We start from the raw sequence: 23,992 nt of genomic DNA, 5'->3' as shown, positions 1-23,992 counted from the left end.
CAAAATTGACTCTGAGTTGATGGAGGGAGGAAAAGAGGATGCGAGGGGAGAAGGGAGGGGAGGAAAGGCTTCACTGACAAACTTAATCACCCCATTCTTTTACTGAAAGGAGGGGAAGTATGAATAGAAATAAAGGAGTGAACAGAGGCTGAGGTGAAGAGAGAGGGCAGGGAGGAAACAAGGAGAGGAGAGGATAAAGAGGAGAGAGGTTTTTTTCTCATTTTAATGACGAGAGAAAAAACCTCTTCTTCTCTAAGAGGAATGAGAGAGGAAGAGAAAGAGAGCAGATTGAGGGTCAGATGGAGGTTTAAGTGGGTGAAAGGGAAAAGCTGCATAGTGTCTTCAAGTTGTATTGATCAGTGCAGTCTGATTTATTCTGTGGTTTTTATTCCCTTTAAAGTACTTCACTAACCTTATTTATTTATATATAGTCTTGTTGAAAAGGCTGTATAAATAAAGAATATATTATGTTACTATTATTATGATTTTTTTGTAGTTGGCACTCAGTTGTGTTATTTATTGTGTCATGCCCAGACCAATTATAAAACTCCATATATACTATTAAAACTATTTGTTCTATTATGACTTGTTAAAATATATATATATTTAAAAAACTGTTCTTTAAAAAAGTTTTTTCTCTTTAAATATTACTACTTTTCTCAAAATATTAAACCTTTTTTCCTGAAGGAATTACAACTTTATGTTACGATTTTTTTTTCTTGTATTCTTATTTCTAATATAAATCAAAGACTTTTTTACAATGGCCTTTATACTCTGTCACACCATTCCATATTAGTAAAACTGGTAAACTTACATATTTAATAGTGGTAATAGTAGTAGTATTAAAGAGGACCTATTCTGCTTTTTGCTATTTCCCTTTTCTTTTAGTGTATTATATAGTTTTTTGTGCATGTAAAAGGCCTGCAAAGTTACGAAGCCCAAAGTCCACACCAAAGGAAGTTACTCTCCCCCACAGAAACACTGCTCCTGAACTGCCTGAAACGCCCCGCTTGAAGTCAAGCCTTTTCTTCTGTAACTTGGTGATGTCACAGAGTAACACATTTGCGTAATGCCTGCCTAGCGGCTAGTTTGGCACGACCTCAAACTTCCGAGTTCTGCTTCGGAAACGAAAAGGACGGATGGAAGGACGGACACACGGAGAGCTATATACCCCCAACTACGTTGCTACGCAGTATAATAATTTATGTTTTTGTCTGTAGCCTACATTTTGCTGCGACAAACACATACCTCCTGTTGTGTATGTTTGTAGAGACTTGATAAATTGAATTAGAGGATCAATAAGTGCAGACCTTTGTTTCATCATTGATCTTCACTGTCAGTCATGGATTCATCAAACAGCCTCACAGTTGCCACTTAACATGAACATAACCCGACAAGATGCACGCCACCCACTGACATCCATCATCATGTTGGTCATTCATGTTCATGGGTCACAAACAAAATTCATTATATTGCCATATTTGTTACTATGGAGACACATGCTGGTAATATCCTGTACGTCTGCAAAACAACAGAGCAAATTCACCCATGTTCTGCAGCTTTTAAATATTGACATGAGTTCAGTCAAAGCAATAATAAAACTGTACTTAGTTTTTTTTTTATCTTTTAACTTTTCTATTTTTAACAAAACAGAACATTCCCTGACATAAGACCTCAGAAAAACAACACAAATACTACCTTAAAGGGAGATTTGTCAAATATTTAATACTCTCATCAACATGGGAGTGGACAAATAGGCTGCTTTATGCAAATGTATGTATATATTTATTATTGGAAATCAATTAACAACACAAAACAATAACAAATATTGTCCAGAAACCCTCACAGGTACTGCATTTAGCATACAAAATATGCTCAAATTATAACATGGCAAACTGCAGCCCAACAGACAACAACAGCTGTCAGTGTGTCAGTGTGCTGACTTGACTATGACTTGCCCCAAAACTGCATGTGATTATCATAAAGTGAGCATGTCTGTAAAGGGGAGAATCGTGGGTCCCCAAAGAACCCATTTTCAAAAATTTCCTCGCCAAAATTTAGCATAAGTTTGGAGCATTATGTATCCTCCTATCTCCTATGTGACAAGCTAGTATGATATGGTTGGTACCGATGGATTCCTTAGGTTTTGTGGTTTCATATGATGCCAGTATCTTCACTCTACTTTAAAACTGAGCCCGCTACAACCTAAAAACAAGTTGCGTTATGCATTGAAGAAATTAGTGGCATTAAAATGAATTTGCGTTAAGGCGTTATTATCATTTTTGACAGTCCTATAATAAATACATACCTATATATACATAAAAAAAAGAATAATAAAAATAGAAAAAAAAGATAGAAGAAATAGACTTTTACAAAAGGGGGCATTTGCAGCAGAGCAGAGTCAGTTACAGATGAACATAGCAATGGCATGTCCGTTGTTGCATTATAATATCACAGTTTTGTCACAACAACCCATCTGACTTGGTCCCCTATTTTCCCACAGTTTCTCCAACAAAATGCTTTACTCAGAATTTAAACTGAACATAATAATATAACTTACAGTTTGTGTGTGTGTGTGTATTGACAGGTGTCTGACAAGCCCAAAGCCAGAGGCACAGCCCTAAGGTAAGACAAATGGCCGCACTCTGTGTTGTAACATTGTGATTTATTTATCTCAACCTATTGCGGTACAACGAAATGGAGAAGAGATGTTCACATTTTGTATACAGTATATACAAGCTTGTTAGGTGTAGTTTGTTACATGCTGTTTTGGCTAAGAGAAATGTAAGTGTAATCTAGGTGTAGTCTGCATGAAGACATTTAGCTAAAGCATCATCCTTCTGTATTATCTGGTGGCCAGTGTGTCTTTTTTTGGCAGAGTATATAAAGTCAGTGTGTGACTTTCAGTATAAACCAAGCTATAAATAAACGCTCTTTGCCCTGAAACATAGAATTGAGACAGTCGTGGTCAGTGTTGGATGATCCTCTGTAGTTGTTGTCGGGAGCGCTGTTGAGGTCAAAGACGTCACTGTGACTGTGGCTATCTCGTTAAATCTAAAAGACGGAGAGGCTAAGGTTACTGGATGCTGTTTAAGTGTGGATCAAAGATTCAGTCTAGGATTAGTAATGTCTGAAGGTTACCGCAAATACAGCCACTATTAAGCTTTCCGGAGGTGTAGTGGCTCTAATTCACTGAAACATCTGTGGTGGCAGGTGCCCACTTGATAACCCCAGTCACCAGCCACACACTCAACTCCACCATTTGGAATTAGGCAGCAGATGTCCTCTATGCTCACTATTTGTAGGTTAGTGCATAAATCTCTCCACATCTGAGCCGGGCTTCTGCGGGCTCACCTGGGATTACGGTTGAGACATAAAATCCTGTGTATCATCATACATAGATACATACTAGTACATAATGATGGAAGGTCGGTGAGGAAGATTACCTCAGGCCTCTTTTTACTAAATGTAGTCTCATTATGGCTTAACACAAATTAAACATGTGACGTTCATCCAAAAACGGAGAGCATATGGTGAACATATGGGTGAATATCAAGGTGGTGTGTTGTTGAATTAAAAAAAGCTTTTTCCTGGCTTTAATATTAGATTTTTATTAAACTTGTTTAGAAATGTGCAGAACCCTCCTCTTTAATATTGCTTTGAGATATACAGTATATTGTACTTAGGTACAATTTTGAAGTATTTGTACTTTACATAAGTATTTCCATTGTATGCTACCCTCTGCTTTTACTCCACTGCATTTCAGAGAGAAATATTTTACTTTTAAGTCTATTGGAGTTATTTGACTGGTATAATTACATTGCAATTTTAATATACAAACATGTTGCTCTTTTATAAAATGCTTTTTTATTTGGGCTGTCACAAATTCGTTTTAACGGCACTAATTTTTTTAACGCAATCTATCTATCGGAGGTTGTAGCAGGTTAAGTTTTAAAGCTTGAGTAAAGATACAGGTATCATATGAAACTGGAAAACCAAAGAAACTCATTGGTAACAACCATGTCATGTTAGCAATGTGAATGAAAATAGGTTCTATAGGTAACCACGAGTCTCCCCTTTACAGACATGCCCACTTTATGATAATTTGGGCAAGTCATAGTCAAGTCAGCACACTGACAGCTGTTCTTGCCTGTTGGGCTGGAGTTGTTATGATTTCTTTCTTTTTTTTTATGCTAAATGCAGTACCTGTGAGGGTTTCTGGGCAATATTTGTCATTGTTTTATGTTGTTAATTGATTTCCAATAATAAATATATACATGTATTTGCATAAAGCAACATATTTGCCCACTCCCATGTTGATAAGAGCAATAAATACTTGAATACTTGCATACTTGAAAGGATAAAAAATGTGCAATTAATTTGCGATTTATCGCGATTAACTATGGACAATCATGCGATTAATTGCAATTAAATATTTTAATCGATTGACATCCCTATTTTTATAGATTTAACAAACCAACCAGGGTTAACACAGAACTAAATCCACTGCTGCTTCTTAAAGCTTCTTAAATGCATGTCATTTTCTGCTGCTCAGGGTCTCTCAATCAAAACAATAACTAAAGACGGAGCCTCCTTGAAACTAGTCTGTCTGCTATATAGTTATGGGTCCAAACATTTGACTTGTATACCCCAGCTAAGTGATGAAACAATCAAATGTGGGCAGACAAGTCTGTAAAGATCCCCAAAAGAATCCAAACATGGGACACAGCAACTGGATTGAAGGTTACATCCACGATGTTGAAGGAAAGACCACCGGCATGACAAGCCTGATATATTAGTAATATGACAGTGAGCTAACAGTAGATAATGTTGACCATCGCGAAGCACTAATATTAGCTAGCGTTATGTGTTTGTTTGGCCGGTTATATTTGTGACTTTGCCCTGACTACGATACTGCTGCTACATTAATGCACTTTGCTCAACTGTCATATTACTAATATATCAAACTAATACAGGCTCATGAGTCCTCTGACGAAATAGCAACCTGATAGAAATGCATTAACTCAGGGCCGCCCCCTCTCATTCGATTTGTCGACTAATCTGTCATTTTGGTCTTAGTTGACTATTTCTTTAGTTGATTAATTGTTTTTTATGTTTTTTTCTCATGAATGACTTATTTCAAGAAACTTATGAGCACATCTCTGGTAAACACAAGATTTAAAGTGGTGCTTTTATATGATTCTTTGTGGAGAAATTCAGTTTTACAGATCTGTCGATTAAATCAACTGATTAGTTAAATCGTTTTAGTGTTAATCGACTAAGAATTGCTTTGCCCTAGTTTTGCATAAAAGTTACTTTGTATACCTTTAAAGACGTGTGAGGGTTTATTCTGGAATTTAAAATCAAAATGTAGCGATATAGACTCAATTTGACGGTGAATGATAAATAATTGACCACATCTGATGATCAGTGGCAGAAAATATCAGAGAATATTTAATCATCTCCGGGTCAATGAAAGCATTGTAGTAAGCAGAAGCCTCCTTGTCCTTGTCAATCATCCCAGCAGGTGGCTGGAGTTACTGTGGTTTATGCTGGAAGACTTTCTTTTGTCAAATTCGTTGCAATGTCTTCACTTCATTACCCGGAATTCACATAAAGTACTGTGATGTCAGTACAGGCTTGGAGCATGGTAAAAAAAATCAATTCATCTCTGAAAAGGATGTAATCCTTGTTTGTTGGTGTTTTATTGAGAGTCCATATTATTGTCTATACCGACAAGAGGCCTTTGCACACAAAGTCCGTATTTTCCGACCGAAATTGTTGCACGTTTAAAAATAAGTACGACCTCATGTTGTGTCAATCACATTTACACACCGATTCCGAAGCTTTTGTTCATCATTAAAGTTTTCGGAACAGGTTTGATTTTCTGTGTTTTTTTTTCGCATCCATCAAAAGGCAAAAGAGGGTTGTTTGTCCACTCAGAGCCACCATCTGTGCAAATGTCATCATCCAAAATAGCAAGATAAACATTTACTTTGTCTCCAAGCACAAAGCACTTTAAGATAAAGAAATAAGAGAATACAGAAATTTTGAATTTAAAGATATATTGTGGCAGGTGACTGTAGAACAGCTTGGAATTGGGGATTGTCACAAAAAATTATTCCAAATGTAGGAAAGATTATACAGCAGTGATTGTGCTCTAGGCAGCTAAACAATAGCTTCTTGCTAATGTCATTCATTCATTAGGCCCGTTTTGGACTAGTGCTATCCATTTCACCCACGTAATTAATTCAGTTTTGTCTTCTATAGCAAATTTTCGCAACAAATTTAATAATAAAACTTATCAAACTCAGTGTGCAAGTTTTTCTGTGCGTTAGTGCTGTCATGAATACCATTTTTTGGGCTTCGAAGCTTCGGTGAGACGTATTTGAAGGTATTCGAAGCTTTGCAGCACGACGCGGTGTAGCAGGCTGACACATGCACCTCTACACATAACAAACAGCGATATCTGTCTGAGAAACACTAATAATATTTGATGTTAAATATGAGTTATGAATAATGTTGTGGGATTATTCCTTATTTCATTTGCTATTTTGGGATTTATACTTTATTATAACATACTTAAATAAAAAAATAAAAATAAAAAAAAATAAAAAACGAAGCATTCAAATACTGATTTGGAGTACGTTTTTTTTATCATACGTCGGATTAAAAGACACATACGGACTTGATGTGCAAAGACCTCAAGGCAACAGGCTGGAGACAATTTAGATGAACGACTGTCCATAACAACTTTTCTCGTCTTTTCTTTGTCATTTCTGGAGGTGATGAAGACTATTTCCATTTTCCACAGTTACACTCTGTGTGGGCAACACATTGTGATACATGATTGTCTTCCTGTAACATCTTGTGGGAACATGTCACCTAATTAATCATGGGGAAAAAAATTGTTAGTTGCATTTGTAACATCACAGAACATTGGAGCAAATTCATGTACACAGATGATTGTGGCACCAAAATCAATTTTTCATAAGTTCATTTTTTTTTCTTTTGCTTGGAATGTGTTGTAAAGCTCAGCCTGGTGCATAAGAATATAAGAATCTTTTATAAATGAGGCTCGTTGTGTTCACAGTCTGAAGGCATTAGTATGCAAGTCTGGAGTGTGACTGTGTGTGTGTGTGAGAAAAAGAGAGAGAGAGAGCGTGTGCTGTGTGTCTGTGTGTGCCCCAGGCCATGTGTTACTCTGCTACCGCTAATGAGCCCATTCACTCTGCAGCCCAATCTACTGAGCACCACACACACACACACACACATACACACATACACATACACATATCCGGGGGGACGCTGGGACTAGAGATGCTGCGAGCGATCTACTGGCTATATCCCCCATGGAGAGCAACACACACACATTCACACACACACACTCTCTCACCCACACTCCTCACACCATCCATACAGACGCACACATATATATATTTATTTTTTTTAATCCTTGCTCTGACAACCTCACCCACATACCAATCGTTATTCTGCTGCCACACACACACCACCCACCCCATCCATCCCACCCTAGTTTATTCCACCGTATCATTTTTTATATTTCTGCTCTGTAATCTTTAACATCTTTGTGCTATCTGCTTCCCAGTATTTTCTTCATTATATCCTATCTTTTATCAAATATACCCTGCTGAGGAAAAATGCCCTGTAGATCTGTCTTTTTACTCTAATTATTTTAGTATAGCAATAGCATTAACACGTGACCACGTGAGTCGAAAATGTTTCAACTTGAGTGAAAAAGTTGTGCTTGTCCTGAGGCTTTATGGTTCCAATTTATTCTTATTCAGAGACAATGGGAGAAGGAGAGATCAGCCAGAGTGTTAGCACACTCACGTGGTTGGTTGGTGCGTAAATACAGTGATGCAGAGATGACATATTTTTGTCGGCCAACCAGGGAGTTAGCATCGCCCTGGTTCCCTCGACAAAAAGCCAATGGGATTTTTTCATTGGGTTTTGGATTATTGCAGAAAAAAAGATCTGTGGCAAACAAACATTTATGATACTTACATGTTTTGTTCAGTAAGATAATCTTCACAAATGAACAGCACTTTTATGATTTTTGTAAAAGTGTAAATGCAATTGCTAGAAGTAAAAAGCTAACGTTAGGCTATATACAAACTACCCTACAGTCGAATGTTTCATGTCACCACCACTAAGCTAAAGGCAGACTAGCGTTGCGAGTGATGACGTTTGGTAGTCTCATTTAGCCACTTGTTAGCAACTTGTTAGAAACCGCTTTTTTTAAAACACGTAAAAGCTTCAGAATTCACGAATCGGGTGTTTATTGGTGTAACTATTGTCATAGAACAAAACGTTAAAATCTCTTCAGGTGAAAAAAAATATTCAGGCAAATTTTTCGAAGTGTTTTTTGTCATAAACACATGAGAGAAAACAATTTAGATCAGACTTACAATATAGATCACCAGAAAAAAAAAAATCTTGCTTGCCTTTCAGGGCTTCCGTAGCTACGTCCAATAAGCTACGTCATAACTTCCTCTGTTTTGCAACACACAAAATATATGTGCAGATTTTGTCTTCTCGAGTGTTTGCTGCTGTAATAATGTCTGTTTGGCCTGGTGAAATTGATACATTTTGAAATCAGATATCCCAGGGAAATGAAAGAAAATGCAGTATCAGTCTGCTTCCAAGTGGGTGGTGGTGGTAACCCAGTAAATTAAATTAAAATTAATTAATACTTCCTGGTATTATGAGAGCCAGCCTTACAGTGCTTTGATACCAGATACCAATAGAAGTTTACTTGTTAATCAGTTATTTATCCAGAATGATTTGACTGCAGGAACGCAAACCTTCTGAAAAAGAAATCAGTCGTCTCATTTGACTCCTCTTGTGATGCCACCCACCAGAGATGAATGTGCTTACAATCATGATCACTAATACAACATTCACATAAGAAACATGTCGGCAGGTTTAAAGCACAGACAGGTTCAGCAGCATGGAGGCTGCCAGTCAGGTGTGACACAAGTTCAAATGTGATGCACTTCTTCAAACACCGTCACTCCTGCTGCTGCCAGGGAGCGTTACACTACATATGTAGGAATGGAAACCTATTATAGCTTTCCCCACAGTACTGCCCCGGGCAAACACACACACACACACACACACACACATAAGCACAAATACACAGACACACATGCACACACTGCTGAATGGAACCCATCAGCAACTGTGCTTGTGACAAGGTGAAAAAGTTTTATTTTTCAGGCTTGAAATTCATAATTCATAATTCATGAACCATCTACAATAAAGATCTGATTTTATCTGATACATGAGACACGATCTTAGTATTGTAAGTTTAACATGACTAATTACATAATACCTCTCAGTGCAGTGTGCAAGACGATCTGTTCTGAGTGATTAGATGATGAGAAAACACTTTTCTGATGATTGACACACACACACCACACAAAGACAAACAATGCATGAATATGTGGGTTTACCTCTGCATTGAGTTTTTCTGAATAAGGACGGAACCTGCCAAAATAAATGAATAAATAAATAAATGACTCAATTAATAAATAAATATGTCATTAAATATAGCAAAGATAAATTATTAAAAATAAATGTAGACATTAACCAATCGATAAAATGTGACATAAATTGACATTTCTGTTTTAATTTGCTTCTTTATTTATTTATCTTTGTATTAATTCCCTTATTTATTTACTTTATTTCCCCTTTAATTTATTATTTATTTATTTAGCATTTATTTTGTATTTATTTTATAATTATTTTTATGTATTTATTTATCCACAATTTTTCCTTTGCATTTCACCCCTTATTTATTTCCCCAAATTTATTTATTTATGTATTCTTTTCTTTATGCATTTCTGTCTCATTATGCAAATGAGGGGGCTGTCATTCAATGTGTGTCATCATGGGGTCAGGGTGCATTACTATATGCTAGCTAGCTAGCAAACGGTGTCTGCCTCTTCTTATCAGTTTATTGATTTATTTTTTTATTTTGGCAGGTTCCATCCTCCATACACACTCCCTGGCACTGTCTTTCAGTATTTTATAGCAGTACAGAGGTATCAAACTGACTCAGGTGTGTGTTATTGAATTAACAGTCTCACTACCTCCCATGGATACCTGTACTGTGCCCTTCAAAAATATATTTTTTCGTTAAATCCACATAGCATTTTACAGGGATTTACTGTTTAATTCCCTGTAAATTGAATGGTATTCCTCCACTTCTGGTACAATTATACACCAGTGCCTTGTTAGTGAGTCAAGAAGCTTTATACATTTGGTATAAATGCAATGGAGTAACTGCAATAATTTCATTAATCCCCTCAAAAGGCTCCACATATCACAGGTTTACACGCACCCCTGAGTCGGATAAACAAGCACACATGCAAGTATGCATGCGAACACACGCACACACACATGCTGGAGTGTACACACACACACACACATGAGAAAGTGTGAGTGTTTGAGAGAGAGAGATTGTAAAGCCAGCTGTGCAGCGCGAAGCCCTGCCAAGTGGAGGGCAGAACCAGCGAGCTGAAGGCAGATGATAAGATGACAGATGAACTGAGCCCAGATGGCCTCCACATCTTCACTTCTCAATCCTGTAATACCGTTATAATTCTACGTTTATTCTCACCCGGTTCTTCAGTCACTTTAAGAAGCTATATTTACCTGTTTTTCAGCATGATCTTCCTGCTTCACACTCCGTTACATCTTGTCTCTACTGGCTGCAGTTTATCTGAGCCACGGCCTGGCTGGCTCACAGCCATCCGCTCCATTGTTTTCAGAGGCTGATCAATTCAGTTTTCCAGCAGAGACGATTGGGAGGAGAAAGAAAAGCTGTAACTGTTTATTGTCTGCTGATTGTTCTCCTTATGTTCAATTCCTGCTGGTTAATTAATGGTGACACAGTCCAAAACTGAACAGTACAGTGTAGCGCAGATGGACCCTGGAGGGTTTAAAAGAGCATATGGAGGAAAACATAATGATTATAGGATGCTAATATCTGCTCATTTTATGAAATCAGGTATGAGGAATGGGACAGTACAGTATATGTATAAATAATGAATAGATCCAGGCAGTAGATATCTGGACAACATAGCACCTAAATACAGTAAGTCAATAAATGTTAATACTACATAACCAGTGATATCTGCAAACATTAATTTCACTGACAGAAGAGTATGATCAAACATTCATATATGCAGGGCCGTTGCCAGGATCTTAGAAATACTGAGGTCATGAATTCCCCTGGCACAACCCCACCCACCTAATTCATTCTTGGCTAAACACCAAACAAACTCTGTTACACAAATCACAAAATTTCACATTTTATTTATTTATTGAAATCTAACTGTTACACACACATATATATATATATATTATTTTTAACGGCACTAATTTATATCATGCATTAACGCAACTTGCGATTTTGAGGTTGTAGCGGGCTCCGTTTTAAAGCTAGAGTGAAGATACTGGCATCATATGACACAAAAAAAATTAAGGAATTCATTGGCCATGTCACACTAGCTTGTCGCAAAGGAGGGTAAATAACGCTCCAAAGTTACACTAAATTTTGGCGAGGAAAAACTGGAATGGCCATTTTTAAAGGGGTCCTTTGACCTCTGACCTCAAGATATATGAATGACACACTGACAGCTGTTGTTGCCTGACATATATATTTGTATTTTATGGTCTAAATGTAGGCTCAAAGCCTTCTCTACCCTGCCGGGTATTCATACTAAATCACTTTTATTCTATTTACTTTTTTGTCTAAAACTGACAATCTTTAAGACATTTAGTCTAGCCACACCTGCAGGGCAGAGGGGCAAATACGAGAAATAACTTAATACAATAACATGACATCGGCGTGGGTTGGTTTTCCTCCTGTCCTCCCCAATTTTTTGAGTCACCAGCCCCACTGCTGTATATAAAGACTGAAGACATGACAGCTTCCCAAAAGTGAAGCCAGAACATCTTGATCGCCCGCTGGTGGCTGGCTGCAGTGTAAGTCGTAAATTCCGCCCCCTCCATGTTAGTGGATGAGACATGGGCCGCACTAAAAGTCAAAGTCAAAGTATACGTCAAATAGATTTTTCCGATGGTTTCTGTCATTGTAGGTAGTTCTTATCATGCTTATTTTTCTGATAGGTTTGGTTTTAATTAGTTATTTGATGCTACAAAAAGGGGCTGAGAGGTCATGATTGACAGCTACTCTGAGTGAAGTAGCCGTGGAGCTGGAAGCTCGGGTATTGTACGAGAGAGGGGATGTAACTTTAACTTTCCATAACCGTCACAAGTCTGTGTAATATATTGCGTCAATTTGATATATGCTACCAACCGTTAAAACTGTGAAATAAGACAACCCAGTCAGTTTTTTGTGGGCTGCCTCGATCAGAAAACATGTGATTCAACAAGCCATTCAGATTTGGCTCCCCTTCCTATGTCACAGAGGAATTCATTCATTAGAATATATCCCCCCACAGCTTAAGAACCACAAGCAAAGGTGCATCATATTTTTCTCGCAAGCCAATCAGAGCAGACTGGGCTTTTTCGGAGGGGGTCTTAAAGAGACAGGCGGTAAAACGGAGCGTTTCACACCGAGGGTGAATACAGGTATATTCAGACAGACAGTATGAGAAAAATAATGTGTTTTTTGAACATTGAAGCAGGTAAACATGTTCTAGTAGAAACACAAAATGCCTGCCTGAATGCTTTGTCCTTTTAAAAGCTACTCAAAACTCACTGAAAATAAATACTGAAAGAACTAATAAATAAATAGTTTTCTTTTCTGTAATCCCAGTACAATTGTCCCTGAAGTGTGGTTTGGGTCAAGGTAGTTTAATATATCATCAAAACTCCAGCCATGTGTAAAATCTGTTTTCACTGTCCTATTAATGTATTTATAAAAACGTAGGAGGAACTATAAAATCAGACCAATATTAAACATAGCAGACTCTTTCTAAAGGTAGTAGCAAGGATGGTGGAGGTTGAGGAGTGCACAAGGGAGGCAGTAGCCTTCAGGACGCAATCAATAGATGCAGGAGGTAAACAAGAAATTTGCTCGTGTCAAGGTTGAACATGCAAAGCGTCAATCTAAAAGGGAAAATGGGCCTGACATACTGTCTCTGGTGACCAAACAGGCAGCTGAAGTCTCGGGAGAAGAGCACAGGGGAGTGTGTCGAGGGACAGCGGGGCGCGCTAGCTTGCTAATTTTTGTCTTTATATTTGAGGCCAATGTCAAAATAAATTCTACGAACTTCTATGAACGAGATAGGGCAGAGTGGAAGGAGCAGGAAATGTAGTTGAACTCACAGTTCAAATATGTGCTGACTAATAATGCTATTTAAATGTTGTTCTTGGTTGCTTTGCTAACTTGCTACTTGCTAGTTAGCAGACTCATAAAGCCAAATATCAATAGAGTGCTGCAGGGATGATGTATTTTTGTAGGCCAACCCAGAAGTTAGCATCTCCCTGGTGCCCTCGAAAAAAGCCAATGGGATTTGTCCGCTGGGTTTTGGATTTTTTGCAGAAAATAAGATCTGTGGCAAACACACGTTTATGATACTTACACGTTTTGTTCCGTAAAATAATCTCCACAAATCAACAGCACTTTTATGATTTTTGAAGTGTAAATGCAATCGTGAGAAGTAAAAAGCTAACGTTAGGCTATAATTAGGTCGCATGAGCGCGAGGATACACAACAAGGCTGTAAAAGCGGACGAGTCGGCGTGATTTTGTAGTCTTGTTTAGTCACCTGTTAGCAACCGCCTTTTTGAAGACACATAAAGACTTCAAAACTCATGAGTGGGGTGTTTATTGGTGTATTTTATGTGGTAGAACAAAACTTTAAAATCTCTTCATCCTGTGTTAACCACAGACCTTATTTCAGGTATCTAACTAAAAACCCATTCAAATAACCCATTGACTTCCAGACAAGGGAACCAGAAGTGCTGAAATGCTAACTCATTTCCGGGTTTTAGGACTCATTACTGTAACACTCAAATGTAGCGAGCGACGGATAGCACTGTACCCAGCATGCCGTTCGGTGGTGTAAAAGGTAATAGGGATCCCCTCTCAATCAAGCCCCCAGCAAGAGTGCCGGGCTGTGAAGCACATTTTCATAGTGGCCAAACGGTGATACTACAACTTCTGTGTTGCCATTGGGCCCAAAAGGACTTTTTCCTGTAGACTTATAGTAACTCGCCGGATAGATTTGTTTTTAGGTAAATCAACTTCCCAGTACAAACACTTGAATAGCTCTTATTTAAATCATTAGGTCCTAAAAGTTGTAAAACACAGCCGTATCCAGAGTTATTTTCCTTCCTCCGTTCATGTGAATGAGCCCCAGACTGGAGCAAGGGCTGGGAGGCGGATTCAAAGGAAACGCTACTGTGCCTGCTCCATAGGCCCAACGGATGTGGAAGATCGCCAGATGATCCGGGTACTTTATCACTCGGCAGTCGAGCCATTTTGGCCTCATGCTCCACTGAGCAACTCTCATAGGAATGAACGGGAGCCCGGCTCCAATGCTGTATCCAGTTCTCTTTATACATCCTTGCTCTCAATACACTACACAATGTGTACATACCACACTAGTAATAAATCGGTCCTGTAGATCTCAAGAGCTCGCACTCAACACTGCACTTCCTTGGATCCTCAAGTGTGAAGTCGATCGGATGAACGGTTGTCGAGAAAATTGAAGGACATACATACAGAGATTCCTTCCATTTCAAGACAGTTTTTCACACAGTGTGTCTGTCTGAACACAGCCTTAGAGAAGTGAGAAAGACTACTGATAACATGAAGAGTGAACTGACCTGCAGCCACACAACAGTCTTTTTTAGGTAACTCTCAGGTGTACTGTAAAAGGTTTTTTATTTGCTTACAGCCAGTTCTCCACCTGACCTTGTCGATGGCGCCAACCATGAATACCGGCAGATTTGTAAGTCACTGTATAAGTGTAGCTGCTAGCTTAGCCGCAGCTTGTAATGTGGGTGTCGTGTGGATCTAGCGAGGCCCACTGGACATATCAAACCAACAGATCATTTTGTCGAGGCTGTAAGGCTTTCATTTCCCCTGCTGTGCTCGTGATTTTATCACTCAAATAAACAGACTGACACCGAAGCCTCCGCTGGAGCCTGAAGATCTGACAAAGACTATTTTGTAAGTCTTATCTGTGTTACTTATGCAACATTGACACAGCACAGAAAATAGAGAGTGAAGGCTCTGCGTCCTAAATAAGCAGAAGACCTTGAGTGATGTATAAGATATAGAAACGACAGAAAGACACCTGTGTGACACACTGAAAAAATAAATTATAATATAGTGTTTATATGCTATTTTTATTTTCCTTAGTTCTTTATGTTCTGTTTACCAAGATGGTAATGAAAGCTGAGGTGGAAATAAAACCTTACAGAAGTATGACTGAATAAAAGATACAAATGATTTTGTGATTTGCTTTAGAAGTGCAATGGATCCAGGGAGTGATCTTTGATACTGAAATGGTGGAAAATGTAGCTGATCAATGTACCTGTTGTACGATGTGTACGTTGCAGATTCATTGAAGTCCGTTGTTTTGTGTTAATGCTTAAAAAACACAGCAAATATTTTAGTGAAGCCTTATAAGCTTAAGGTTGGACACACTAAATTGTGTGAGATGCTTACTTAGTCGTATTAGCCTACTAAGTGAGGTAAAAATTTAGCATGCCAATTTGTCCATCTGTTGTTGCCTGTTGGGCTTGAGTTTGCCATGTTATGATTTTAGCATATTTGTTATTCTAAATGCAGTACCTGTGAGGGTTTCTGGACAATATTTGTCGTTGTTTTGTGTTGTTAATTGATTTCCAATAATAAATATTAGGGCTGTCTATCCATTAAAATATTTAATCGCAATTAATCGCATGATTGTCCTTAATTAATCGTAAATTAATCGCACATTTTTCATGTTTTTCACTGTTCAAAATTTACTTTAAAGGGAGATTTTTCAAGTATTTAATACTCTTATCAACACGAGAGTGGGCAAATATGCTTGTTTTATGCAAATATATGTATATATTTATTATTGGAAATCAATTAACAACACATAACGATGACAATATTGTCTAGAAAAACCCTCTCAGGTACTGCATTTAGCATAAAAAATATGCTCAAATCATAACATGGCAAACTCAAGCCCAACAGGCAACAACAGCTCTCAGTGTGTCGTTCACATATCTTGAGGTCAGAGGTCAAGGGACTCCTTTGAAAATGGCCATGATAGTTTGTCCTTGCCAAAATTTAGTGGAAGTTTGGAGCGTTATTTAGCCTCCTTTATGAGAAGCTAGTATGACATCCAAAAAAATTGGTTGCATTAATGGGTTAAAGAAATTAGTGGCGTTAAAATGAAATTTGCATTAACGGATTATTATTACGTTAACTTTGAAAGACCTAAAATATAAAACCAATCACATTTTTCCACTCCCATGTTGATAAGAGTATTGAATATTTTGGACTAATAAAAAAAGTGTAATTAATTTGTGATTAATTACGGAAAATCATTCAATTCAATTCAATTCAATTTAATTTATTTTTATATAGCGTCACATCATAACAGAAGTCTCGAGACGCTTTATATATAGAGCAGGTCTTAGACCGTACACCATAACTAGTGCGATTAAATATTTTGATCATTGAGTACACCCAGCTGATTCTATTCAGCTCTGAAAACTACAGGATGCTTTTGTGACTACTTTCATAGATACATACATTTCAATACAAATTATAGACGTATCCGGCAACCGCTTTGTGTGTTCAGCCATCTAGCGCCGCTGCCATTACTGCGGTGGCAATGTAGTGACTTTACTTTTTGCTACCAGTATTAACTGGTGACTTTAGGTCAAAAGTGTGCGTGGTTGCTTTTAGTAACTTACTTAAATGGTTGGTGTAGATAAAAACGCATATGAGTACGTATTTAAAATTAATTAATGTAAAATTGAAGGTTTTTACGAGGACACAGCTGCCGGCACTTATGAGCAGCAACGACACCTTCTGCTGAAAGTCACCAGTTAACACGGTTATAGCAGACACTTTGTATGTGTTGTGTTGCCGACCGAATGATGTTAACTTTGTGGTCATTAGGTTGACCGAGCTAGAGCAACTAACGTTTTAATTCACAATAACGCTACAGTTAGTTGATTGAGTTAATTCATTCTGATGGACCATCGCAGCCCCTAGATAGTGTCTTAATTAGGCACCATGTTAGGCTAATGTTAGGCAGCTAAGGACTGCTCAGGTTCTTCCTGAACTCCTAGACATCGCTGTCAAAAGTAACGTTACATCGAAAGTAAAGGTAAAAGTACACACACTTCTAGATGGCAATAATAAAGTAAAAGGATGACATTTAAAATTTTTGATTCTTTACACTGACTTCTGGATGGTTGAAATTATTTTTCCGGGACGGTGGTGGAAAAAAGTTTGTCTGGAGCCTTGCTGTCAATTATAGTTCATAGAAAGAAAATCTGCAAAAATTGGAATCGGCAGGTCAGATTTTTAAAAAATTGGAAATCAGAATCGGCCAAGAAAATTGCAATTGGTGCATCTCTGAAACGTACCTGTTAACAAATGGGTGAATATTGAACAAATTCACTCCTGGATGAAGTTTACATGTTTTCACTTAAAAAAAACATCACAGAAATCTATTTAAAATATCCAGTTAAAAAAAGAAGCCAGTCTGTCAGTCTGCACCAGCTGGCGTTGCATTTTAATTTGGCACCGACTACGGCATTAAATTATTGTCGACGGCTAATGGCTGATTCCTGAGGGAAAAAAAGCGAGGAAAGCGAGCCAGATGTAATGCTTTCACACACATACTCATCTCCTTTCATCTTGTTCCTCCAGCTCATACTGTTTGTGTTGCCAGAATAAAATAGGCTAGAGAGCACTCATCTGAAAATCCCATTGAGAGGAAAAGACACTCACGCTTTCCTTTAACTTCACACAGTGCTATTTAAACAAAAACACAAACATAGCAGTGTGGGAAATATAGACCCGTCTCATGCTTCCAGTCAGTTTTATCTTTTGGCAAATGAAAAAGCAATAAAAAAGACTACCATCAAATTTATTAAATGGGCCTCGCACGATTTTATACAGCATGTATAACCCATTGGAGAGCTTCTCTCATCAAGTCAAAGAGACATTTCATGTTGTAAATATAAGAGAGTGAATAAAGAATTACATGCAGCAGATTTGTCATACATTCTACTATGCACTGCCATACATGACAAAGCCTGACAATCCCAGAAATGCTATCTCATCCAGCATTTCCAGCTTTAATGACAAGTGAGAACAGGACACCTCTACAAAGCAGACAGCTGGTTGATGTTTATTCTCTCCTTGATTTCTTGCCAAATGTTGTATCGACAAAGTGGGCTAGCCCACCAGGGAAAGTGATTTATTTCGGTGGGATGGGGAGCATTTGTATTGCCTCTCCACGGCTCTCAACATGGCAACGGCTGGCAGCTAACATCGCTAAACAGTGCAAGCAACGGCAAAAGTGCTGACGGACACATAGATAACTTGAGGGGGAACCGGAGGGTGGGGGCTACGCTTCCATGACGAAACCGTACTAAGACATTACACGGACATTCCGTGTGTCATGAGTACGCATTTTTGCCTTTTTGCGTGTCATTTGTTCGCCATGCAAATTTTAGGTTCAGGCAAGAAAACCAATTAGTTATGGTAAGGGAAATGTCACGGTTGGGCTTAAAATAAGTACATAAACTAAGTAAAATACGTACGGAAACAACATAGCACAACTAGAAAATACGTCACAAACGTCAATAAAAAACGTGACTATCGCCATGTGACAAATATCAATAACGTGGGGATATGCAGGTACTAAGACATTTTGTATGTTGGTTTCAGTATTCAGTATAAACATCTTCTTTTGGATTTGAATTAAGAGAGCTGCTGCTGACTCATAGGGCTCTTGGTTCTCTTTAGTTACATATCAAGAGATTCTTTAAAGGCAATAAGGGACATTTAAAAACAGCCCTCGACAGAAGTCCAGGATATGTCTCTTATTGCCATCTGCCTGGCATCTCTATCTCAGTCTTCCAGTAATCCATGTATGAACAGGCTGTTCACTGTGGAAAATTAAAAAAAAATGAAACAGTGTTTGACAATCCGGATCGAAGAAACATCACATCTCAGCAGCTGATGAACACACACACACACACACACACACACACACACATACACACACATTATAGTCCAGCAGAAAATACTGTATCAATGCAAAACAACTAAAATTAACAGTGTACAGCTCTACAGCTGTCAGTGGTGATGCAAAAATAATGATGAATGATAAATGTCTGAAATTTCAATTTATTGCTGATATGATCTGAGTGGTTTATGAAACAAATTATTTTAACGTTCAATACCAAATAAATTCGTATTAATCCTTTCTACAATATATGCACATGGTAATATGGTTTCTTTAAAGAGGCACCTATCAATATTTTTATATTAACAGTAGATCAAATGACCCCTTTGTAATGTAAAAGGTGTCCCACAGAGACCTATCATCTGACTCTGCAGTTTCCCTCAGCTTGGTAGAGCGTTTTAGCATCTTTCAGCCCATTGTTTTGGTTTAATGGCCAGCAGCTTTGCTCAGCACCAAATGGCAGACACACACAATTAGCGACTAGCTGGTGAACATAGTGCAGCATAGCAGCTAAAGAGCCACATATTTTTCTCAGTAGTTGGTGGAGACCAAAACAGAGCTAAAAAGAGAGTGAATATTGTTCTCACATTTATCAGGTGGCCAGAAAACACAACTCAAAATGAATGTTAATGTTGCTCCATGTCTGCTGGATGTGTAAATACTAGGGCTGTCAAAGTTATGCGGTAATAACAAATTAGTTTTAACGCCAGTAATTTATTTGACACATTAACGTAACTTGTGATTTTTAGGTTGTAGCGGGCTCAGTTTTAAAGCTAGAATGAAGCATCATATGAAACTAGAAAACCTAAGGAATCCATTGGTACCAACCATGTCGTACTAGCTTGTCGACAAAGAGGTTAAATAACACTCCAAACGTACGCTAAAGTCTGGCGAGGAAAAACTGTCATGGCCATTTTCAAAGGGGTCCCTTGACCTCTGACCTCAAGATATGTGAATGAAAATGGGTTCTATGGGTACCCACAAGTCTCCCCTTTACAGACGTGCCCACTTTATGACAATCACATGCAGTTTGGTGCAAGTCAGAGTCAAGTCAGCACACTGACACACTGACAGCTGTTGTTGCCTGTTGGGCTTGAGTTTGCCATGTTGTGATTTGAGCATATCGTTTATGCTAAATGCAGTACCTGTGAGGGTTTCTGGACAATATTTGTCACTGTTTTGTGTTGTTAATTGATTTCCAATAATAAATATATTCATACATTTGTAGAAAACAAACATATATGTCCACTCCCATGTTGATAAGAGTATTTAATACTTGACAAATCTCCCTTTAAGGTACATTTTGAACAGATAAAAATAAATGCGTGATTAATTTGTGTTTAATCTCGATTAACTATGGACAATCATGTGATTCATCGCGATTAAATGTTTATATATATATATATATATATATATACATTAATATATATATCAAGATGATATGATTGTTATGTTGTGCTCAGTGGCAAAAAATAATGAATGCAGGTTTTTGGATGATCACTACTTAATGGGACAGATGGTAGTCTTACAGCTTTGTTTTTAGCTCTGTTGTAATTCCTTCCCATGCTTCCAGTGATATACTGCTAATTTTTGTTTGTATGTGCATCAATGACTTCCCCAAGTTATTTAGAAATAATGTGGATGAAAGAAATTTAAATTATCCTGCTTAGAGAGAAAGCTGAATGTAATGAGCAATAACTTACTTAATGGGAATCGTATATCTGATTACATTTCTTGTTTTATTGTGATGCTAATTTACAAGCCAGCATCAGCAGGGAAAACCAAAATGAAAACTCAGACAGACAAGATCTTGCTCTGTAGCTACTAGCATTGTTTAGTAAAATCAGAAATTATTTTTTATATTAATTTTTTTTATTATTATATTATTGTTGAAAACAGTTTCTGAGGCCACTTTTATATGTTTTCCAAACACAAAACTGACAGTGATTGCACGGAGGAGGGTCTGCATAGGGACGACTGAAACACAAACACACACAAACATGTATACAGGGAGATTAACTCGACGCTTTGCCAATATTGTTTCAACTGTGATGCTAATAGAGCAAAGCGAGGTGAAAATTTAATTGAAATTGAAAGAGAGAGCGAGGGAGAGACAAAGAGAAGAGATGAGTAATGATAGAAGAAGAAAAACAGGGCAGAGACTGCATTCATACAGTATCTGCCACTGTGTGTGCATGTGTGCGTGTGTGTGTGTGTGTGCGTGTGTGCGTGTGTGTGTGTGTGTGTGTGTGTGTGTGTGTGTGTGTGTGTGCGTGCGTGTGCGTGTGTGCCTCAGGAACAGTTGATGGATTTGCTGCTTGACTGCTCACACAGATTGGTGCCTGCTGTGATGGCAGCCTTGAACTGAAATTACATGCACACTCACACTCGCACACAAAAAGAGAACTACACATAATTGCAATTTCTGTGTGTGCGAGTGCGTTTGTGTGTATTCTTAAGTTGGGACGAGCGGGTGTGTTGCCTCTAGGAGGCTATTTCAAAGCACTGTGGAAGGATGGATGAACACGAGGCCGACCAAAGCACCAGAGAGGATGAGACAATTGAACAGGTTCATAACGCTGTGTTTATGCGTTTATTAATAGACGTTTATTGTATTCGGTGTCATTTTTATTGAATCAGTGACAGGGTGACTGACTTCCCCAATAATTATCCTTTTTTTTTTTAATTAGTAAAATGAGACACATCACAACAGAAAAGATAAACAAAGATTAATTTATACCGCTTAGTGAGAGTTCTGCTTTACTTAAGAGTCTGATGATACGTTTTGCTTATTGAGGCAGTTGGAGTAGATTATGAATTATCTTGATGATGTCTTTGATGTAACAGTGGAGGTATTCCCCCCTCCCCATACCTCTAAATCTGTGTGCTGACTTGACTTTGACTTTTCCTACCAGTCAGTTTTTCCGACAAGCTAGTATGACATGGTTGGTACCAATGATTCATTAGGTTTTCTAGTTTCATATGATACCAGTATCTTCAATCTAGCTTTAAAACTGAACCCGCTACAACCTAAACATCGCAAGTTGTGTTAATGCGATAAAGAAATTAGCAGCATTAAAACAAATTTGTGTTAATGCTTTATTATCTTGTTAACTTTGACAGCCCTAAAACTTACAACAAAAACAACACAACAGGTACCAGTCGGTTCAGATGAAGCTCTGAACAAAAGCCAAACAAAGTATAGCAACATATATAATTGTAAAGTTTACACCAGCAAAGCAGCAGCTGTACTGAGACTATGCTGCATTAGCATGACTCTCCACCAAACATGCATCATCAATAAATCAATAATACTTGTCTGGCACTACTTTATGGGAATATAAAAAAAAACATTGCAGCTCACTCACAGTGCAACTCATTCAAACTAGACTGGAAGGGAAGCAACAATCTTGAAACCAAAGTCACAAGACAAAATATGGGCAAGAGAGAATGCCATGTCCTAGCGGATGCCCTAAATCACTCTGACACTGATTGAGACTAACTGGCAGGATAAATCAGTAAAGCTGACAGGGCTTAATTTAATAGTGATGAAGAAAATGTGTTCTATACCACACATGCAAGTTTTATTTGAAAGTTAATGGTTTTTAAGCAGTGTTGGAGTTTTCCGGGCTTTGTGTTTACTAAGATAGGAAGTATGTTGAATTGATGATGTATTCTGAGAGTGTATGTGGTTGATTGCCTCCTGGCAATCCTTCTAGTGAATTTAGTCATTCTTGAAGATGAAGTAAAACATCATCTGCATAAAGTTGAATCTTCTGTTCTGAATTTGCTGTGTGACTTCCTTTTTCTTTTCATGTCTACCAGATAGAGCTAGAAGGTGGTTCATTTAAAATGACAAATAGCAAGGCAGAGAGTGGGCATCCCTCTCTGGTCCCCTGTTTAGTGTGAATCTTGATGTAACCCTGTTGGAAGCGACAGTGACCATGGATGTGCTTTCTCACCATCTTGTGAAACTATATCTGTTTTTGTTTTGTTACAGTGTGACATGCTGATTCAATTCCAAAGTCCTCTCACGTTACAGATAGACTGACAGGGCGTCCGTTGATTGTTTTGTCACTGTGGATTTAGAAAGAAATTCTACTTTGATTTTCTAACTGTTGGAATGACTTATTTAACATACAAGCACATAATTAACAGAAATATGTCTTTTTCTTTCTTTCTTTCTTTCTTTCTTTCTTTCTTTTGTAGTGGAGCATCAGGGAGCAGCAGTGAATCAGAGAGCAGCTCAGAGTCAGACACAGACGAATCAGAGAGCAGCTCCAGTGACAGCGAGTATCATCAGGCCTCCCGCACACACACTCCAGAGGTAGGATGACAAGTGAAACTCGCACACAGTAGATAACATGAGTTTATGGGTGAAATGTCCATACAATTCACCAATAAACTAACATAGGATAACATAAAAACGTGATTGACAAGCCCTTGAGGTAGCTCTATTTCTTCATCATCTCATGTTGGACTGAGGGCAGACTGGACGCTACAGTGACTCACTATCGCCTCTTGAGGTAAAAATAGTATTACAAAACAGGACGGGCTGGGGCCAGCTGTTTAGCGTGCTCATAGACATCTTGGACATAACGTCAACACTGCAAACTCATCACATTCTGTTGATAATGTTAGTTCATGTATGTCGAAAAACGTCATAGTATAGTATGTTAAAAAACGTCACAGTATAGTATGTCGAAGAAGGGCATAAAAAAGTCATAATGTAATATGTAGAAAAAACATCATAGGATAATATGTTGAAAAAAGACG

At 38.0% G+C, this 23,992-nt stretch overlaps 1 protein-coding gene across 2 annotated transcripts in view; it reads left to right on the top strand.

Moving 5' to 3' along the window:
• Window positions 1–23,992, top strand: part of aff2 (AF4/FMR2 family, member 2) — a 211,308-nt gene that overhangs the window by 149,161 nt on the left and 38,155 nt on the right. For both annotated transcript variants that reach the window (XM_037780205.1, XM_037780204.1), the window contains exons 10-11: window positions 2,588–2,625; window positions 23,426–23,543. In XM_037780205.1, coding sequence (XP_037636133.1) covers window positions 2,588–2,625; window positions 23,426–23,543 — 156 coding nt within the window. The remainder of the gene's footprint in view (window positions 1–2,587; window positions 2,626–23,425; window positions 23,544–23,992) is intronic.

The sequence above is a fragment of the Sebastes umbrosus genome, chromosome 9 (assembly GCF_015220745.1).
Source record: "Sebastes umbrosus isolate fSebUmb1 chromosome 9, fSebUmb1.pri, whole genome shotgun sequence".
NCBI lineage: Eukaryota > Metazoa > Chordata > Actinopteri > Perciformes > Sebastidae > Sebastes > Sebastes umbrosus.
This window is presented reverse-complemented; position numbering and strand designations above follow the sequence as displayed.